The sequence below is a fragment of the Carassius carassius genome, chromosome 36 (assembly GCF_963082965.1).
Source record: "Carassius carassius chromosome 36, fCarCar2.1, whole genome shotgun sequence".
Classification (NCBI taxonomy): Eukaryota; Metazoa; Chordata; class Actinopteri; order Cypriniformes; family Cyprinidae; genus Carassius; species Carassius carassius.
The window spans coordinates 17,420,460-17,436,109 of NC_081790.1; the positions used below are offsets into that span (position 1 = coordinate 17,420,460).

The window sequence follows — 15,650 nt, forward strand, 5'->3', positions numbered from 1 at the left end:
ATTGGTCAAAATGCAGTTTCTGCCCACTGTTCTGAGTCTGAGCCTTGCATAGGTGAGACGATAGTAGATCAACCTTGGTTCTGAGTCGTGTCAGGGAAAAGACTCTTAACAGAGCAAGTTCTGAGTCTTTCATCCATCAAGACTGTGACAGATCACCAACGTTCTGAGCCTTGGTCCCATGAGGGAAGAGGCAATAACAGATACCAAGTCCTGAGTCTCCAGCTTCCAGGCAGCAACAGATACAACCACGTTCTGACCCTCCAGCCTGCAAGGAAAGAGATTATCTACAGTCGTGGCCAAAAGTTTTGAGAATGACATAAATATTGGAAATTGGAAAAGTTGCTGCTTAAGTTTTTATAATAGCAATTTGCATATAACTTCAGAATGTTATGAAGAGTGATCAGATGAATTGCATAGTCCTTCTTTGCCATGAAAATTAACTTAATCCCAAAAAAACCTTTCCACTGCATTTCATTGCTGTCATTAAAGGACCTGCTGAGATCATTTCAGTAATCGTCTTGTTAACTCAGGTGAGAATGTTGACGAGCACAAGGCTGGAGATCATTATGTCAGGCTGATTGGGTTAGAATGGCAGACTTGACATGTTAAAAGGAGGGTGATGCTTGAAATCATTGTTCTTCCATTGTTAACCATGGTGACCTGCAAAGAAACGCGTGCAGCCATCATTGCGTTGCATAAAAATGGCTTCACAGGCAAGGATATTGTGGCTACTAAGATTGCACCTAAATCAACAATTTATAGGATCATCAAGAACTTCAAGGAAAGAGGTTCAATTCTTGTAAAGAAGGCTTCAGGGCGTCCAAGAAAGTCCAGCAAGCGCCAGGTCTCCTAAAGAGGATTCAGCTGCGGGATCGGAGTGCCACCAGTGCAGAGCTTGCTCAGGAATGGCAGCAGGCAGGTGTGAGCGCATCTGCATGCACAGTGAGGCGAAGACTTTTGGAAGATGGCCTGGTGTCAAGTAGGGCAGCAAAGAAGCCACTTCTCTCCAAAAAAAACATCAAGGACAGATTGATCTTCTGCAGAAAGTATAGTGAATGGACTGCTGAGGACTGGGGCAAATTCATCTACTCCGATGAAGCCTCCGATGGGGCATCTGGAAAAAGGCTTGTCCGGAGAAGAAAAGGTGAGAGCTACCATCAGTCCTGTGTCTTGCCAACAGTAAAGCATCCTGACACCATTCATGTGTGGGGTTGCTTCTCATCCAAGGGAGTGGGCTCACTCACAATTCTGCCCAAAAACACAGCCATGAATAAAGAATGGTACCAAAACACCCTCCAACAGCAACTTCTTCCAACAATCCAACAACAGTTTGGTGAAAAACAATGCATTTTCCAGCACGATGGAGCACTGGGCCAAATAAATAAGGCAAAAGTGATAACTAAGTGGCTCGGGACCAGAATGTTGAAATTTTGGGTCCATGGCCTGGAAACTCCCCAGATCTTAATCCCATTGAGAACTTGTGGTCAATCCTCAAGAGGTGGGTGGACAAACAAAAACCCACTAATTCTGACAAACTCCAAGAAGTGATTATGAAAGAATGGGTTGCTATCAGTCAGGATTTGGCCCAGAAGTTGATTGAGAGCATGCCCAGTCGAATTGCAGAGGTCCTGAAAAAGAAGGGCCAACACTGCAAATACTGACTCTTTACATAAATGTCATGTAATTGTCCATAAAAGCCTTTGATACGTATGAAGTGCTTGTAATTATATTTCAATACATCACAGAAACAACTGACAGATCTAAAAGCAGTTTAGCAGCAAACTTTTTGAAAACTAATATTTATGTAATTCTCAAAACTTTTGGCCACGACTGTACGTTTAGACTTCATTCATAGTCTATGCCAGGGAGACAACAACAGATGCAGCACATCCTGAGTCTCCATCCTAGAGAGACAAAGCAGATCGACCAAGTTCTGAGTCCCTAGCCCAGAAACACAGAAGAGACACAGACATCTGCAACAAGGTTAAGCTCTGGCGAGCAAACCTTCATGCCAAGGTACCTTTGTTTGCATGTTCCAGGCTAAGGACCTTCTACTTCTACTCCAGGGCCACATCTGCATGTTCCAGATTTTAGAACCCTTTGGTGCTCCAGGAGATCAGCATTCTTCAGCTCTTGGTTTTCAAGGTTGTCGAAATGGATTCCTGTTCCTTTCCCCACTGCACTGCTACCAGCACAACCAGTGGATGAAGTCACCGCTACCGGACTGCTCACTCGACCACTGAGAACGTAAATATCACTTATCCAAACCTCTTCCAGAGCCCTTGGGATTGTTCGACATTGTCAGTATATAATTTTTCTTATTTACATATTATATATCTGATTGAAGATTATAGCAAATCCCTCATGTATTTGTTTGAAGCATAATATAATCTTATTTCTTTCAGAGTAGCAACAGTTTATCTTTCCAGATAGTGTAGCTCTGACATTGCAACACCCAACATAATCATTTGCATTTTATGCATCTTATGCACTTTATTCCTATTTCATTTATGGTATTCATTTAGTAGTTGTTGATTACTCTTGTCTATATTTTGTTAAAAAAATCAATTTTATTACACTTGTGTCTTCCCTGGGTTAATGATACAGAAAGAGTTTCTACAAGTTAGAGATCCCACTAATCTTTCTTACGTGATGTACTCATAACCACACCTTAAGTGACACGTGATCCAAATATAATAACGTCATTTTTGACTGGTGACGCGAGTACTCATCACTACACTACTTCGCCTCCCTAGGTTGGCGAAAGCAAAAATCACTACAATATGTATATGCAGCCTACCAGCCTCTATCCAATGACAGTTTTCCGCCATCCCTCCTCCACCCCACCCCAACTCCTCACTCCTAATCTATTTTCATCCCATCCCTGGGTTCGGGCTATATTCATATAATTTAAAAATGTATTCAAATTCAAATAATCCAAATAACTCTTGCTTAATTTCATTAGTTTTAGACAACTCACTGAGTTAATGTCAACTCACTGTAATTTCAAATAAACTTTATTTTTACATAAAGAGTCTGAATTTATCACACATACAATAAAAAAAAAATCTTTAAATGACAGAAATAGCCTGTCTCCAACCTTCAAGCTACCATTCTTTACACAACTTATTTGAACAAATACTCGCTGTACAATACAGTATAACGATGTGCCTTCAGAATACAGTGGTTGCGTTCATTGTTTCTTTCTAAATGTCCCAAATACAGTGCATTAATAAATGTATACACATTTCAATTTTAGAGGAATGCATTGTACAGATAAAAAAAGAGAGAGAGAGACTGCAGAAATAAAAACAGAACAACAGCTACAGTACACAATTCATTTCTTTGAGGAATCTTTTGATTAAGAGGAAGAAAAAAACAGGCATCTTAAGGCTTATGTTGAATTAGATGGACCTTTGTCAGGAAGTATAAAGGTCTGCAGAGTAAATACTGCTATGTCATACTGCCCTTTTATATTTCAACTGAACAAAACACTGATATTTATAACCATCATCCAAGAAAGCCTATTCTTACTATCAAAACAAGTCGAGAGGAAAGATGAGAAAAGAAAGAAGCAGGAAGCAGTTGGCCTCCAGTTCCGTTCTGTCAGTTAAAAGATGAATTCTAAAAGGACGTCCGATACACATAAATCTCCTTTTTGAAATATTTGCATCCTTCAGAATGTCTCAGCAACTCATTCCGGAATGTACAATGTTGATGGGTCAGCGTCTGTGACTGCCTGCATAAGATAGTAGTCGGCATGTCTTCATTAATGGGTGTCTACGCCTGCGCACCTCGTGCAAGGGCAGCAGGGTTCCTGAGAGGCCTGCCAGTGTAAGGTAGCAGGTGATGCAGAGAAAGCTGAATGCTGGCGGTGGAGGTGAGGGGGAGGAAGAAGATCTTCCCCGGATAACTTTCAGTTCTCCTCAATGAGGGTGATATCTAGTTCAGTACAATCCCTTTCAAACACACTAGTTTGTCCCCCATCACGCTCTTCGGGGTCCTCCTCCTCTCTCTCCTCCTCCTCCTCGTCACTTTCACTTAAAGGCCCAATACTTGTCCTACCCAGGCCTTCAGCAGGTGAACATGAGCCTCTGAAGTCTCCAAAAAATGGCTCAAGGCCCATACAGACGTCCCCGCCACAGGCCAGTCTGCCACGTTCCATGTAACTGAGAGGGTCTGTGCTTCGAGTCTGCAAACAAATAGATAAATAACTTCAGTTTAAACACTAGCAAAGCAACAATTCAACAGACTTCCAAGCTGCTTTTTGGAACACAATCATATATTTGGATAGTTATGGCCACAAGCAAGCAGAAGCCTCTGCATCAAAGGGCTGTTTCTGCTGTGGACTGAATGAACATGTCAGCGTTAAGCTACTATAGCTAGCACCCATCTAACTTTTTACAAAGAATATTGGGCATATGCCAAAGCACCTAATTAATATTCAAAATCAGTTTTATTAGGGATGCACAATAAATATTGACCGATATTTAGTGCTTGTCTTGTCAGTAAAGCCGGTTCTGTAATCAATGGTAAATCTGTACACATGCGTGATTTCAAGTGAAGCAGTATTTACCCATCCCGCCAGGACTTTCCGATTCTGCGACCGCTTAATTTTTTCACAAAATCAAACAAACTCCGCCACAACTAGCAAATTTTCACAATTGCCACAGATTTTTCAAAGATCTTGGTCTAAGACGAGTCCTGTGACACGCATTCAGTCAAAGAAAGGTTGTTTCTCCTTTCCAAAAATGGAATGAAAAGCCTTGCATTCTCATCATGACAGATTTACAAGAGCTACATTGGATAAATGAACTGAAAGCGGAACGAATCCTGCGCAAAATATGATTGTGGTTTGGCGCAGCTTGTCAGTGAACAACCGCTCTGTGTAGTAAATGCTGCTCCACGTGAAATTGCACACGTGTAGAGATTTACCGCTGATTACAGAACCGTCACTACTGACAAGATGCGCAATATATATCGGTCGATATTTATCGTGCATCCCTAATTTTTATGCCCCATGACAAAGTTTTCAGTGGAGTTGCAAAGATAAACATGACAAAAACACAAAGCTGTACAACTGTACAGATGCTCCAACACCACACATAGGGAACTAAACATCTCAAACCAAATGTGATGAGAATTTTCATTGGTTTATGATAAAGCAAAACAATGTAAATATTTTTGTTTCATGGGATTTTTTGTGGCCCTCCAATGTTACACTTCTGAAATTAGTCATTTTCAAACCAAGTAGTTCATATACATACACTTTTTACAAAACTACTCTTGAAGCTAAGCAGCAAATTATTTAACAAACATTTAAAGTTTCACCACAACATTCTAATTTTACAAAGATATCCTTTAGACAAAAGTAGCATATGCCTGACTTTTGAAATCCAAACATTTCCTACTGGAAAATGAGTTTCTTGTCTAATTTAAATTAATTACCTAACAAAATTATTCTTCTAATCAGAAGTCCAAAAATATGAGCTACCAGTTGCAATCAGTCTAAATCACAGATTTGTTCAAATAAACAAAAGGTAGCAAAAACTTAAATAACTGAAATATATGTAGGCTGTAGCACTTTTCACAATAACATGTTCAACACCGTACAGAGAAATTCATGTTTAAGTTTATAATATCTAATATTCCATAAATTTAATTTGCCTCTAGATAACAAAAATTCACTGCAGCACTCCTTCTAAACATCCACAAGAAAATGTATGTGAACTTTGACAGACAGAAACACAAAAAGTCCATTCTAATATTTCCTGTTTTTTTAAATGTTGTAGCTTTATGTATCAAAAAATGAATCATCAAAATGGCCAAATATCTTTTAAGGTCTTGTTAAAGATTGTTAATTATTAATGTTAATGAAATGATTAAAGTAATAACTAAAACTTTTATAACACATGCAGGCATGACGTTACATTCAAATATTTAATATACAGGTGCTGGTCATATAATTAGAATATCATCAAAAAGTTGATTTATTTCACTAATTCCATTCAAAAAGTAAAACTTGTATATTATATTTATTCATTACACACAGACTGATATATTTAAAATGTGTATTTCTTTTAATTTTGATGTTTATAACAAAATTCAGTTTCTCAGAAAATTAGAATATTGTGAAAAGGTTCAATATTGAAGACGCCTGGTGCCACACTCTAATCAGCTAATTAACTCAAAACACCTGCAAAGCCCTTAAATGGTCTCTCAGTCTAGTTATGTAGGCTACACAATCATGGGGAAGACTGCTGACTTGACAGTTGTCCAAAAGATGCCCACTGACACCTTGCACAAGGAGGGCAAGACACAAAAAGTCATTGCAAAAGAGGCTTGCTTTTCACAAAGCTCTGTGTCCAAGCACATTAATAGAGAGGCGAAGGGAAGGAAAAGATGTGGTAGAAAAAAAGTGTACAAGCCATAGGGATAACCACACCCTGGAGAGGATTGTGAAACAAAACCCATTCAAAAATGTGGAGGAGATTCACAAAGAGTGGACTGCAGCTGGTGTCAGAGCTTCAAGAACCACTACGCACAGACGTATGCAAGACATGGGTTTTAGCTGTCGCATTCCTTGTGTCAAGCCACTCTTGAACAACAGACAGTGTCAGAAGCATCTAAAGACAAAAATGACTGGACTGCTGCTGAGTGGTCCAAAGTTATGTTCTCTGATGAAAGTAAATTTTGCATTTCCTTCGGATATCAGTGTCCCAGAGTCTAGAGCAGGGGTCTCCAACCTTTTTGTGAGTGAGGGCTCCCTGAAGGGATAAAATAGTCTTGAGGGCTACTTGTTTGATATAGGCACACACACACGCGCGCGCACACACACACACACACACACACACACACACACAGTTTCAAGTTTTGTAAAATACAACAACAAACTGTAATATTGTTAAATATGACTATTGAATATATAATTACCGTATATACCCGAATATAAGACAAGTTTTTTTGTCCTAAAAAATGGGGGGTCGTCTTATATTCGCGATATAGACAAAATCACGGGGGGAAAGGGAGAAAGAACAACGGCATAAATATGAAATAGTGACTGAATGATATACTTTACATACTTGCATGTAAAATTAGAAAAGCAACATATGTGTTTAACTAAATTAAAACGCTGCTCCTCTGCCGCGCAATACACAGAGAGAACAAGAGAGTTGCGCGCACGAGACGCAGAGCGAGAGAGAGAGACAGAGAGGTGCGCGCGCGCGAGACAAAGAGCGAGAGAGAGAGGTGCGCGCACGAGACGCAGAAAGATAGAGATGCAGATTGCAGATTCTAAATATTTTAAATTATTGAATTATTTTATTATGTTTTAATGGTATATGAAATGTCACCAATAGTTATTTTCTAATTTTATGCCATTATCATAAAAAAAATAATAATGAAAGATTACAATTCAGGCTATTTATAGAACGTGCTCGGTGGGCGACTCAGAGACTCCACGCGGGCTACCAGGTACCCGCGGGCACCATGTTGGAGACCACTGGTCTAGAGGAAGAGAGGAGAGGCACACAATCCACGTTGCTTGAGATTCAGTGTAAAGTTTCCACAGTCAGTGATGGTTTGGGTTGCCATGTCATCTGCTGGTGTTGGTTCACTGTGTTTTCAGGAAGTTTTAGAGCACTTCATGCTTCCTGCTGCTGACCAACTTTATGGAGATGCAGATTTGATTTTCCAACAGGACTTGGCACCTGCATACAGTGCCAAAGCTTCCAGTACCTGGTTTAAGGACCATGGTATCCCTGTTCTTAATCAGCCAGCAAACTCGCCTGACCTTAACCCCATAGAAAATGTATGGGGTATTGTGAAGAGGAAGATATGATATGTCATACCCAACAATGCTGAAGAACTGAAGGCCACTATCAGAGCAACCTGGGCTCTCATAACACCTGAGCAGTGTCACAGACTGATCGACTCCATGCCACGCCGCATTGCTACAGTAATTCAGGAAAAAGGAGCCCCAACTAAGTATTGAGTGCTGTACATGCTCATACTTTTCATGTTCATACTTTTCAGTTGGCCAAGATTTCTAAAAATCCTTTCTTTGTATTGGTCTTCAGTTATATTCAAATTTTCTGAGATACTGAATTTGGGATTTTCCTTAGTTGTCAGTTATAATCATCAAAATTAAAAGAAATAAACATTTGAAATATATCAGTCTGTGTGTAATGAATGAATATAATATACAAGTTTCACTTTTTGAATGGAATTAGTGAAATAAATCAACTTTTTGATGATATTTTAATTATATGACTATCACCTGTAATTCATTAAGTTGGGTGTTCACCTTAGACAATAACTATTTTTATAATAAAACAATAAACATACTGAAAATTAAAAAGCAGCCTTTAATAATCATGACAACAATATAATAATATATTATAATATATTAAAGTATATAGAATTGTTATTATTATTAAAGTACCTGTTAAAAGTTTGGAAACATTACAATTATTCATAATTTTGAAATAACTATCTTCTGCTGATCAAGGCTGAATTTATTTGATCAAAAAGTAAAAAAAGTATATTTTAATATATTATAAAATGTAATGTTATTCATGTTACGCAAAGCAGAATTTTCTTCATCACTACTCCAGTTTTCAGTGTCACATGATCTTTAAGAAATCATTACAATTTATTTGACTCGAAACATTTCTGGTTATTAGCAATGTTGAAAACAATTTTGCTGCTTCATATTTTGTGTGGAAATGGTGATACACTCTATTTTTCAGGATTTTTTGATAAATATAAAGTTTAATGAACAGCATTTATTTGCATTAATCAAATATATTAATTCAATTTGTTAATGCATTTATTAAACAGAAATCATTTTAAATGTTTTCACTTTTTGTCGCTTTCATGCATGATGAATAAAATTATTAATTTCTCTCTCTTTTTTAAAATCTTATACAAATGTTTGAATGGTACCATTGTTTCCACAAAAATATTAAGCATTTATAATTCTAATATAAATTTGTAATTAATATTCAGCTCTACCTGAAACAATGTCATATTTTATCATTTTGTCAGCAGCCTCCTTTTCCACATTCCCATCAGATGTGCCAAAAATAATAACCTACTATATAACACCAGCTACAGTAGCTGTATCTTCAGAATGGTAAGGAATGGCATACCTGTGTCATTTTGGTAAAATCTAGCACAGGCCGTGCGAATGGTCTGTCTGGGTCCCTGCGGCGCTTTAGACCAGGTTTGAACAGGAGCAGGTCGCAGGGCTGAGAATGGCACCGTGGAAGTTGAGGAGGAAGAGCACGGCGCACCGAAGACGGAGTGCTGCAGGCGGACGAGGGTGAGGCCGGCACCGCTGGAGGGTGAGACGTCATTTGTGGGGGCACCGGAGGTGGTGGCAAGAACTGGGTGGCAGCTTCGCGGATGAGCACAGGAGAGAGGGAGAAGCGCCTCTGCGGAGGAGGCGGTGGGTGGAGCGGCGAGGGAGAGGAGGAGCATGAGGATGGCGAGGGGAAGAAGCAGCAGCAGGCACCGCCTCCGGCACTGTCACTCGGGTCCCAGGGGAATGTCCACGGCAGCGGGGAATCTGGGGAAAGGGCCAGACTAAAAAAGGTGGGGCTGGAAGAAGAGTGCAGCGAGGAGTTGAGCGAGGAGCTGGGGGCACGCAGTGGACACGGCCCCCCCGCGCCCCCTCCACTGTGGCATCGGCGGTTCACTGGTGTCCAGACCTTGGAGGCGCTTGGCCGCCAGGTGTACCGGCAGCGTGAAAGGTCCTCTGGTACAGACAGCGAACGACAGTGGCGTTTGGGGGGTGGCGGGGGGGGAGGGGGAGGCCCGGGAAAAGACAGGTCCGTCACAGAGGTGCTAGGGGCGAGCGGACGGTTCAGGGCATCCCCCTCCGGCAGGTGGCTTTCTGGAGGACCCAGGGGCACGGGGCCGGGGGGGAAGCTGGAGCTGAGCACCCCCTGCAGGCTGGCCTTCGAAGGAGGGCAGAGCTGCCAGTAACTGCTCTCTGAAAGAGAGAGACTGAGTTTTAGGAGTTAATCATTCATCAAGACATCAGAAGACATTAGAGGTGAGCATATCATGGATTTTTGTAGGCCCAAACCCAGAAACAAGCATTCTAGAACTTCCAGTTTCATAATCCTAAAGTTTTTTTTGGTTAAATGGCTGAAATTTGTGAAATAGAGGTAACAAGCTAAAAGCTAAAGACATTTTTAAATTTTATTCTACAAAATGCTCTCCCTGGTAAAAAAAATATATATTTCAAATTCATTTATTTCATACCAAGTATAGTTCAAATCTTTTACATATTTACTGATGTATCGCACGAGCCTTACTGATATTAAAATGATAATTACATTTTATTTGGAGTACAACTTTATATGTCAAAATATTAAGCCTAAAAGGTGTTTTAATGTCATTATTATTGAAGATTGTATGACCTTCGAATAATATCGGTCTTTAAATGCAAGCTATTTAAAGTGTACCTACAGTATATTTGCAATAGTTCCATTTCAGCACAATAAAATATACTTCGGTATATCTCTAGTTAGACCTCAGGGCTACTTTCACACAAATAAAGTGCATTGAGTATTAAATTAATTATTTCAATTTAGCAAATTTTAAGTATACCAGTTTAGTATACTGAAAGTACAATTGCAGGGTATTTTTATTAAGTACATAAATATGTAAATGTTTTTGTTGAATACTTACTAATTAAGATAACTGTCAGAAGATTAACTGTGGTGATGTTGAAGTCATGTGACACTGGTGTAGTTTGTTTATGGCCTAGCTTTAGCTTTTTATTTCTGGAGATTATATTCAAACTTCAAAATTCATAAATGGTGTGTTAATTTGTGAAGAATATCATGATAAACTGCACAAGAATCATACTTTTGATGATGATAAGAGTTTATTTTCGGCAATAATCCAAAAGTCAATGGAAAAGTCCTTTTGAGTTTTTGTCGAGGGTACCGGGGTGATACTAATTTTTGGGTTGGCATACAAAAACACATCATTACAGCAGCATTCTATTTTGAATATGCACACAAACCAAAAATATTACTACTTATTACTACAAATTATAAATTGCAGGAAATTTTATAACATATAACATTTATAACATTGATCGGATGAGCTGCCACTGGTCCAAATTGCATTATTCAGCAACTGTAAACAAGTACATTTCACACCTTAATAACAAGTATTGACATGTTTGGGGCACGTTTTAATCTGTATGTTCACATTACTCCAAGGATACGCTGTTTATGCTTTGATCTGAATGTAAACAACATATCCAGATACATACGTCGTTTACGTATGTAATAGTCTCCAATATCGTGCTATAGTGTGACGCGGAGGAGACAAATTGTTGAATACAGTCATAAATTTTATTTTCTTTGTGCACAAAAAGTATTCCCATAGCTTCATAAAATTATGGTTGAACCACTGATGTCACATGGACTATTTTAACAATGTCCTTGCTATGTTTCTGGAACTTGATCATGTTAGGATCATTGCCATCTATGAAGGGTCAGAAAGCTCTCGGGAATTCATCAAAAATATCTTAATTTGTGTTCTGAAGATGAACAAAGTCTTACAGTTTTACAGGATGACATAAGGGCGAGTAATTAATGACAGGATTTTCATTTTTGGGTGAACTATCCCTTTAACTAGCAGCTATTATTTAGAAAACCAATGAGGTTGTTGGGCTTCTGGGAGTTTTTACATTTGCTCTAAAAACATTAGTGGCATTATGCTCCATAATCCATTATTTTACATTCAACTGAATCTCAGAAAAACTGTGCACTCCAAACTAAGGAGCTAAAGACTTCCAGATACTCAAGAGATTGGTTACATACCAGGCATCAATCCATCTGTGGGTTGGCTGGTTTCGGGGCTCTGGCGATGAAGTAGAGACTGAAAGAAGTTTTAAAAAAATATTACTTTAAGAGACATAAATGATAAAGTTAAACATATCTGTGCTGGGATCTAAAGCACAAGCTTTACCAGTTTGCCGTCCAGTGGTTGTTGTTGATGCTGGGACAACGTTGTTGTTTAAGATTTAACGAAACCATGGCATGGCAAATTAGAGAAGGAAGGAAGAGTAGGAAATGAAGGAAAGATGCTGATGTGCACTAGATAAAACTGAAGCACTGTCCACCAAACATCCAGGAGACACTGCTCGCTCGATCTCACTCGGGAACCATGATGTCATCCTCACCTAGGACACAAAAGTCATCAAATAAAGTATTAGATTTAAAATAGGTTTGATTATTTTCTTAAGATAAAACCATAATTTTTTTGGTTCTTCTTCTCTTTTGGTCTGTAGATGGTCTTTTTGGAATTTTCAGTTTTAGTTGAGTCATAGTGTGTTATCATGAATGCTCAAAGGATCAAGAAAAAATTGATTTCTCATGATGAAACCCCTTTAAATAAATGTATGTGAACACTAAAAGACTTGAGGACAATACAAAATGGTGGAAAAAAACTAAAGTCAAAGGTAAATGTTTAACAATAGCAGTTTCTCGTGCAAATCTCTGGAGTTACTTAGCTGCTTGAATTGTAAAAAAGAAAGAAAAAAAAAAGAATACAATACCAAAACTGCTAAATATTCCTGATCTACTCCAACATAAAATGCTTTTTCATTTCCTGTCTGATACAAAAAGGTGCAGCCACTCACAAATAAGACTTGTCATGTTCACAAAGAAGAGAATAAATCCTTGATAAGAGTCCTTCTGTCTAACTAAACTTTGCAAGAAGATGCACAGAAAAAAAACATTTTTTTAGGTTTTATTTATGGCCCTTCATTTTTGCCTGGCTAGACAATATATTTAAAAGACTATACTAAATGCAAAATATACTAAAAGGAAGAATCAAACAGCCATCTCCATTCTGAAAAATCATTAAACACACCACGAGTCCAGCATGAAGCAGAAAAAAAACCTATAATTTCACCTCCATGACTTTCATACTACAAATAATACTCTCTATGAAGTAGGCACTAGAGCAGTCTTTATTAACTATGCTCTGCCTACAGCAAAAATATAAAATTCTCTTTGATTAATCAGTGCTATACTGCAAAATTGCTGACATCACACTTTCACACAGAAACAAACCAGGAATTTCAGGTGACTGACTTGCATGTAGGTACTTGAAGTACCTTCAAAATAACACTGAAAAATAGGCTTGCACACCAACAAAATACAACAAAACAAAAACAGGAATTTTCTTCCCAGATATCAAGAAACAGGCTAAATCTGGAAATTCCTTTATTATAATCAGGTTAATGTGTTTGTGATCTTAACATGAACAGAATGTGACCAATTCTAATGAATATTTGAATATTCTTGTGCTTTAAGCTCGGTTATTCTGCGTTTCTCTTTTGAAGTATCCTCAGCTTATGGTTTAATTAGAGAAGTTCTCGCTCTCCAAAACCGACTAAGGTCTGTTACCCTGCAGGGCAAGGTCCAGTCTGCTAGCGGTCTCCCATTTCAGCACACATGAATAGGGATTGCTTGGTGACAGGTGTCTGGGAAAGCTGCACAGTCAAGGCACTGGCTGTTCTGCTGGCCTGATGCCACCGTGGGAACTCCTACAAACACATCCTTCCCTGTCTGAGTTCACGGACACACAGAGCATTAAAACCACAAAATCATCTGACAGGACTGTACTGGGTGCACATTATTTAAATAAGGGGTTTACAGAGGGCCATAAAAGAGTGCTGGATGTTATAAAACCACTTAAAAACTGCTTTAAAACCACATCATCCAACGTGATTGTAATAAAGGGTTATGTCACCCAAAAATGTAAATTCTGTCATTAATTACCCACCCTCATGTCGTTCCAAACCCATAAGACCTTTGTTTATCTTCAGAACACAAATTAAGATATTTTTGATGAATTCTGAGAGCTCTCTGACCCTCCATAGACCGCTGATATTACCACGATCAACGCATACAAACATAGCAAGGACATCGAAAAAATAGTCCATGTGACATCAGGGGTTCAAAAGTAATTTTACAAATAATAATCAATGGAAGCAGCGTTGTTTACGTTCAGTAGATGCATGCGGAACATGAACAACGCTGATTACATTGTTTGTGGGGTACTCTCCAAAACGGCGGAAGACGGTAACTCAGGGAAAAGAATTGCTGAATAAATGATGTTATTGTGGTTTTCTTTGCACACAAAATGTATTCTCGTAGCTTTGAAAATTATGGTTGAACCCCTGACGTCACATGGACTATTTTACAGACGTTCTTGCTACATTTCTGTGAGTTAATCGTTGAAATATCCTTGCTGTCTATAGGGTCAGAGAGCTCTGAGATTCCATTGAAAATATCTTAAACAAAGCTTTTATGGGTTTGGAACAACATGAGGGTGAGTAATTAATGACATAATTTTCATTTTTGGGTGAACTAACCCTTTAATGTATATACAGTACGCTAGTGCACTTCATTTAAATCAGGGGTCACAAGAGTGCTGGGGGTCCGTGGAAATTTTTAAGAAAACCAATAAAAGATTAAATAAATAAATAAATAACAAATAATAATATTAAAACAAGAAGACGAGTAGAAATGCAATTAACCCTTAAAGACCTAGAACATTTTTGGGGTGCCTGACACACCTGCACTTTTGTTTTTCAGACCTATTCTAGCAGTCAGCATCAAGTGCCATATATCATTATAAACAGGAGGACTTACAGTTTAAGTTAAACTAATTCAAAGTCTCAATTTTACTTTTGTTTTCTCAAAGAATGAATGAAATTACAGAATTTTAAGAAAAATGCAAGCAACAGTTGGGTGTTTTTTTTACTGTGTACTCAAACAGAAACTCCTAAAGTTTGGATATTTTTCTTTAGAAAGCTGTGTCTGGGTGTTTTACACTTCCAAATAAAATTTTGTTTAGATATACCATTCCCTAAGCAAATTATAGCCATTTATTACAATATTGTTATCTGCGCTTTTAAGTAAAAAAAAAACAGGCCTTTTTCGTTAACTAACAATAGAGATGTGTCCAAAAACATTTAAATGAGTTAAGAAAATGGAAAGAGTGTTATTTGATAAAACCAAAAAAACAATTTTTTTTCTTATTCTGAGAAATATATTTTCAATTATCTGAGTATGAACTATAAACACAAACTATGCAGCATAGGCTATAGTAAAACAATTGCTCAAATTGTCTTCAACAATACAGTGCAAATGATTCACAAACTACACAAAATGAGTGAGTAATATTCAGAGTGCAACAGAAAAAACAGTGCAAACTATCTGTTTGAACTATATATTTTGTATAATTATTTAATTATAAAAGACATAATATAAATGAGAGATCCGATGGCTGTAATATGTGTCAGAATTGATTTTTCCGGGACATTGCCTAGCGACCGAAGACATAAAATCCAGTGCTTTATAAGCAGTGTTGGGAAGGTTACTTTGGAAATGTAATAGGTTACAGATTACAAGTTACCTTGTTTAAAATGTAATAGTAGTGTAACTTTTTCAATTACTTTATTAAAGTAAAGTAACTAATTCCTTTGGAGTACTTTTTGATTACTTTTATAAATTTGTGAAAATTAAAGAATAATAAATAAAATCATATACATCAACTTAAATACAGTTATCTAATAAGCATGTGACGTATTCTGTGTAATAAACTCC

At 37.9% G+C, this 15,650-nt stretch overlaps 1 protein-coding gene across 1 annotated transcript; it reads right to left on the reverse strand.

Annotated features, from left to right (window-relative positions):
- Nucleotides 1-3,001: 3,001 nt before the first annotated feature.
- On the reverse strand, nucleotides 3,002-12,211 carry LOC132117338 (protein FAM53C-like). The gene is made up of 4 exons (XM_059526575.1): nucleotides 11,998-12,211; nucleotides 11,850-11,907; nucleotides 9,153-9,997; nucleotides 3,002-4,192 (listed from the first exon to the last, which is right to left on the reverse strand). Exons 2-4 carry the CDS (start codon nucleotides 11,854-11,856, stop codon nucleotides 3,917-3,919), a joined length of 1,128 nt encoding a protein of 375 aa, XP_059382558.1. The 5' UTR covers nucleotides 11,857-11,907; nucleotides 11,998-12,211; the 3' UTR covers nucleotides 3,002-3,916.
- Nucleotides 12,212-15,650: the final 3,439 nt, after the last annotated feature.

Bases quoted from the DNA above. Each gene is read 5' to 3' on its own strand.
- LOC132117338 (XM_059526575.1), bottom strand. The intron at 4,193-9,152 runs GTATGCCATTCC...ATTTGTTTGCAG, and splicing joins ATTTTACCAAAATGACACAG to ACTCGAAGCACAGACCCTCT.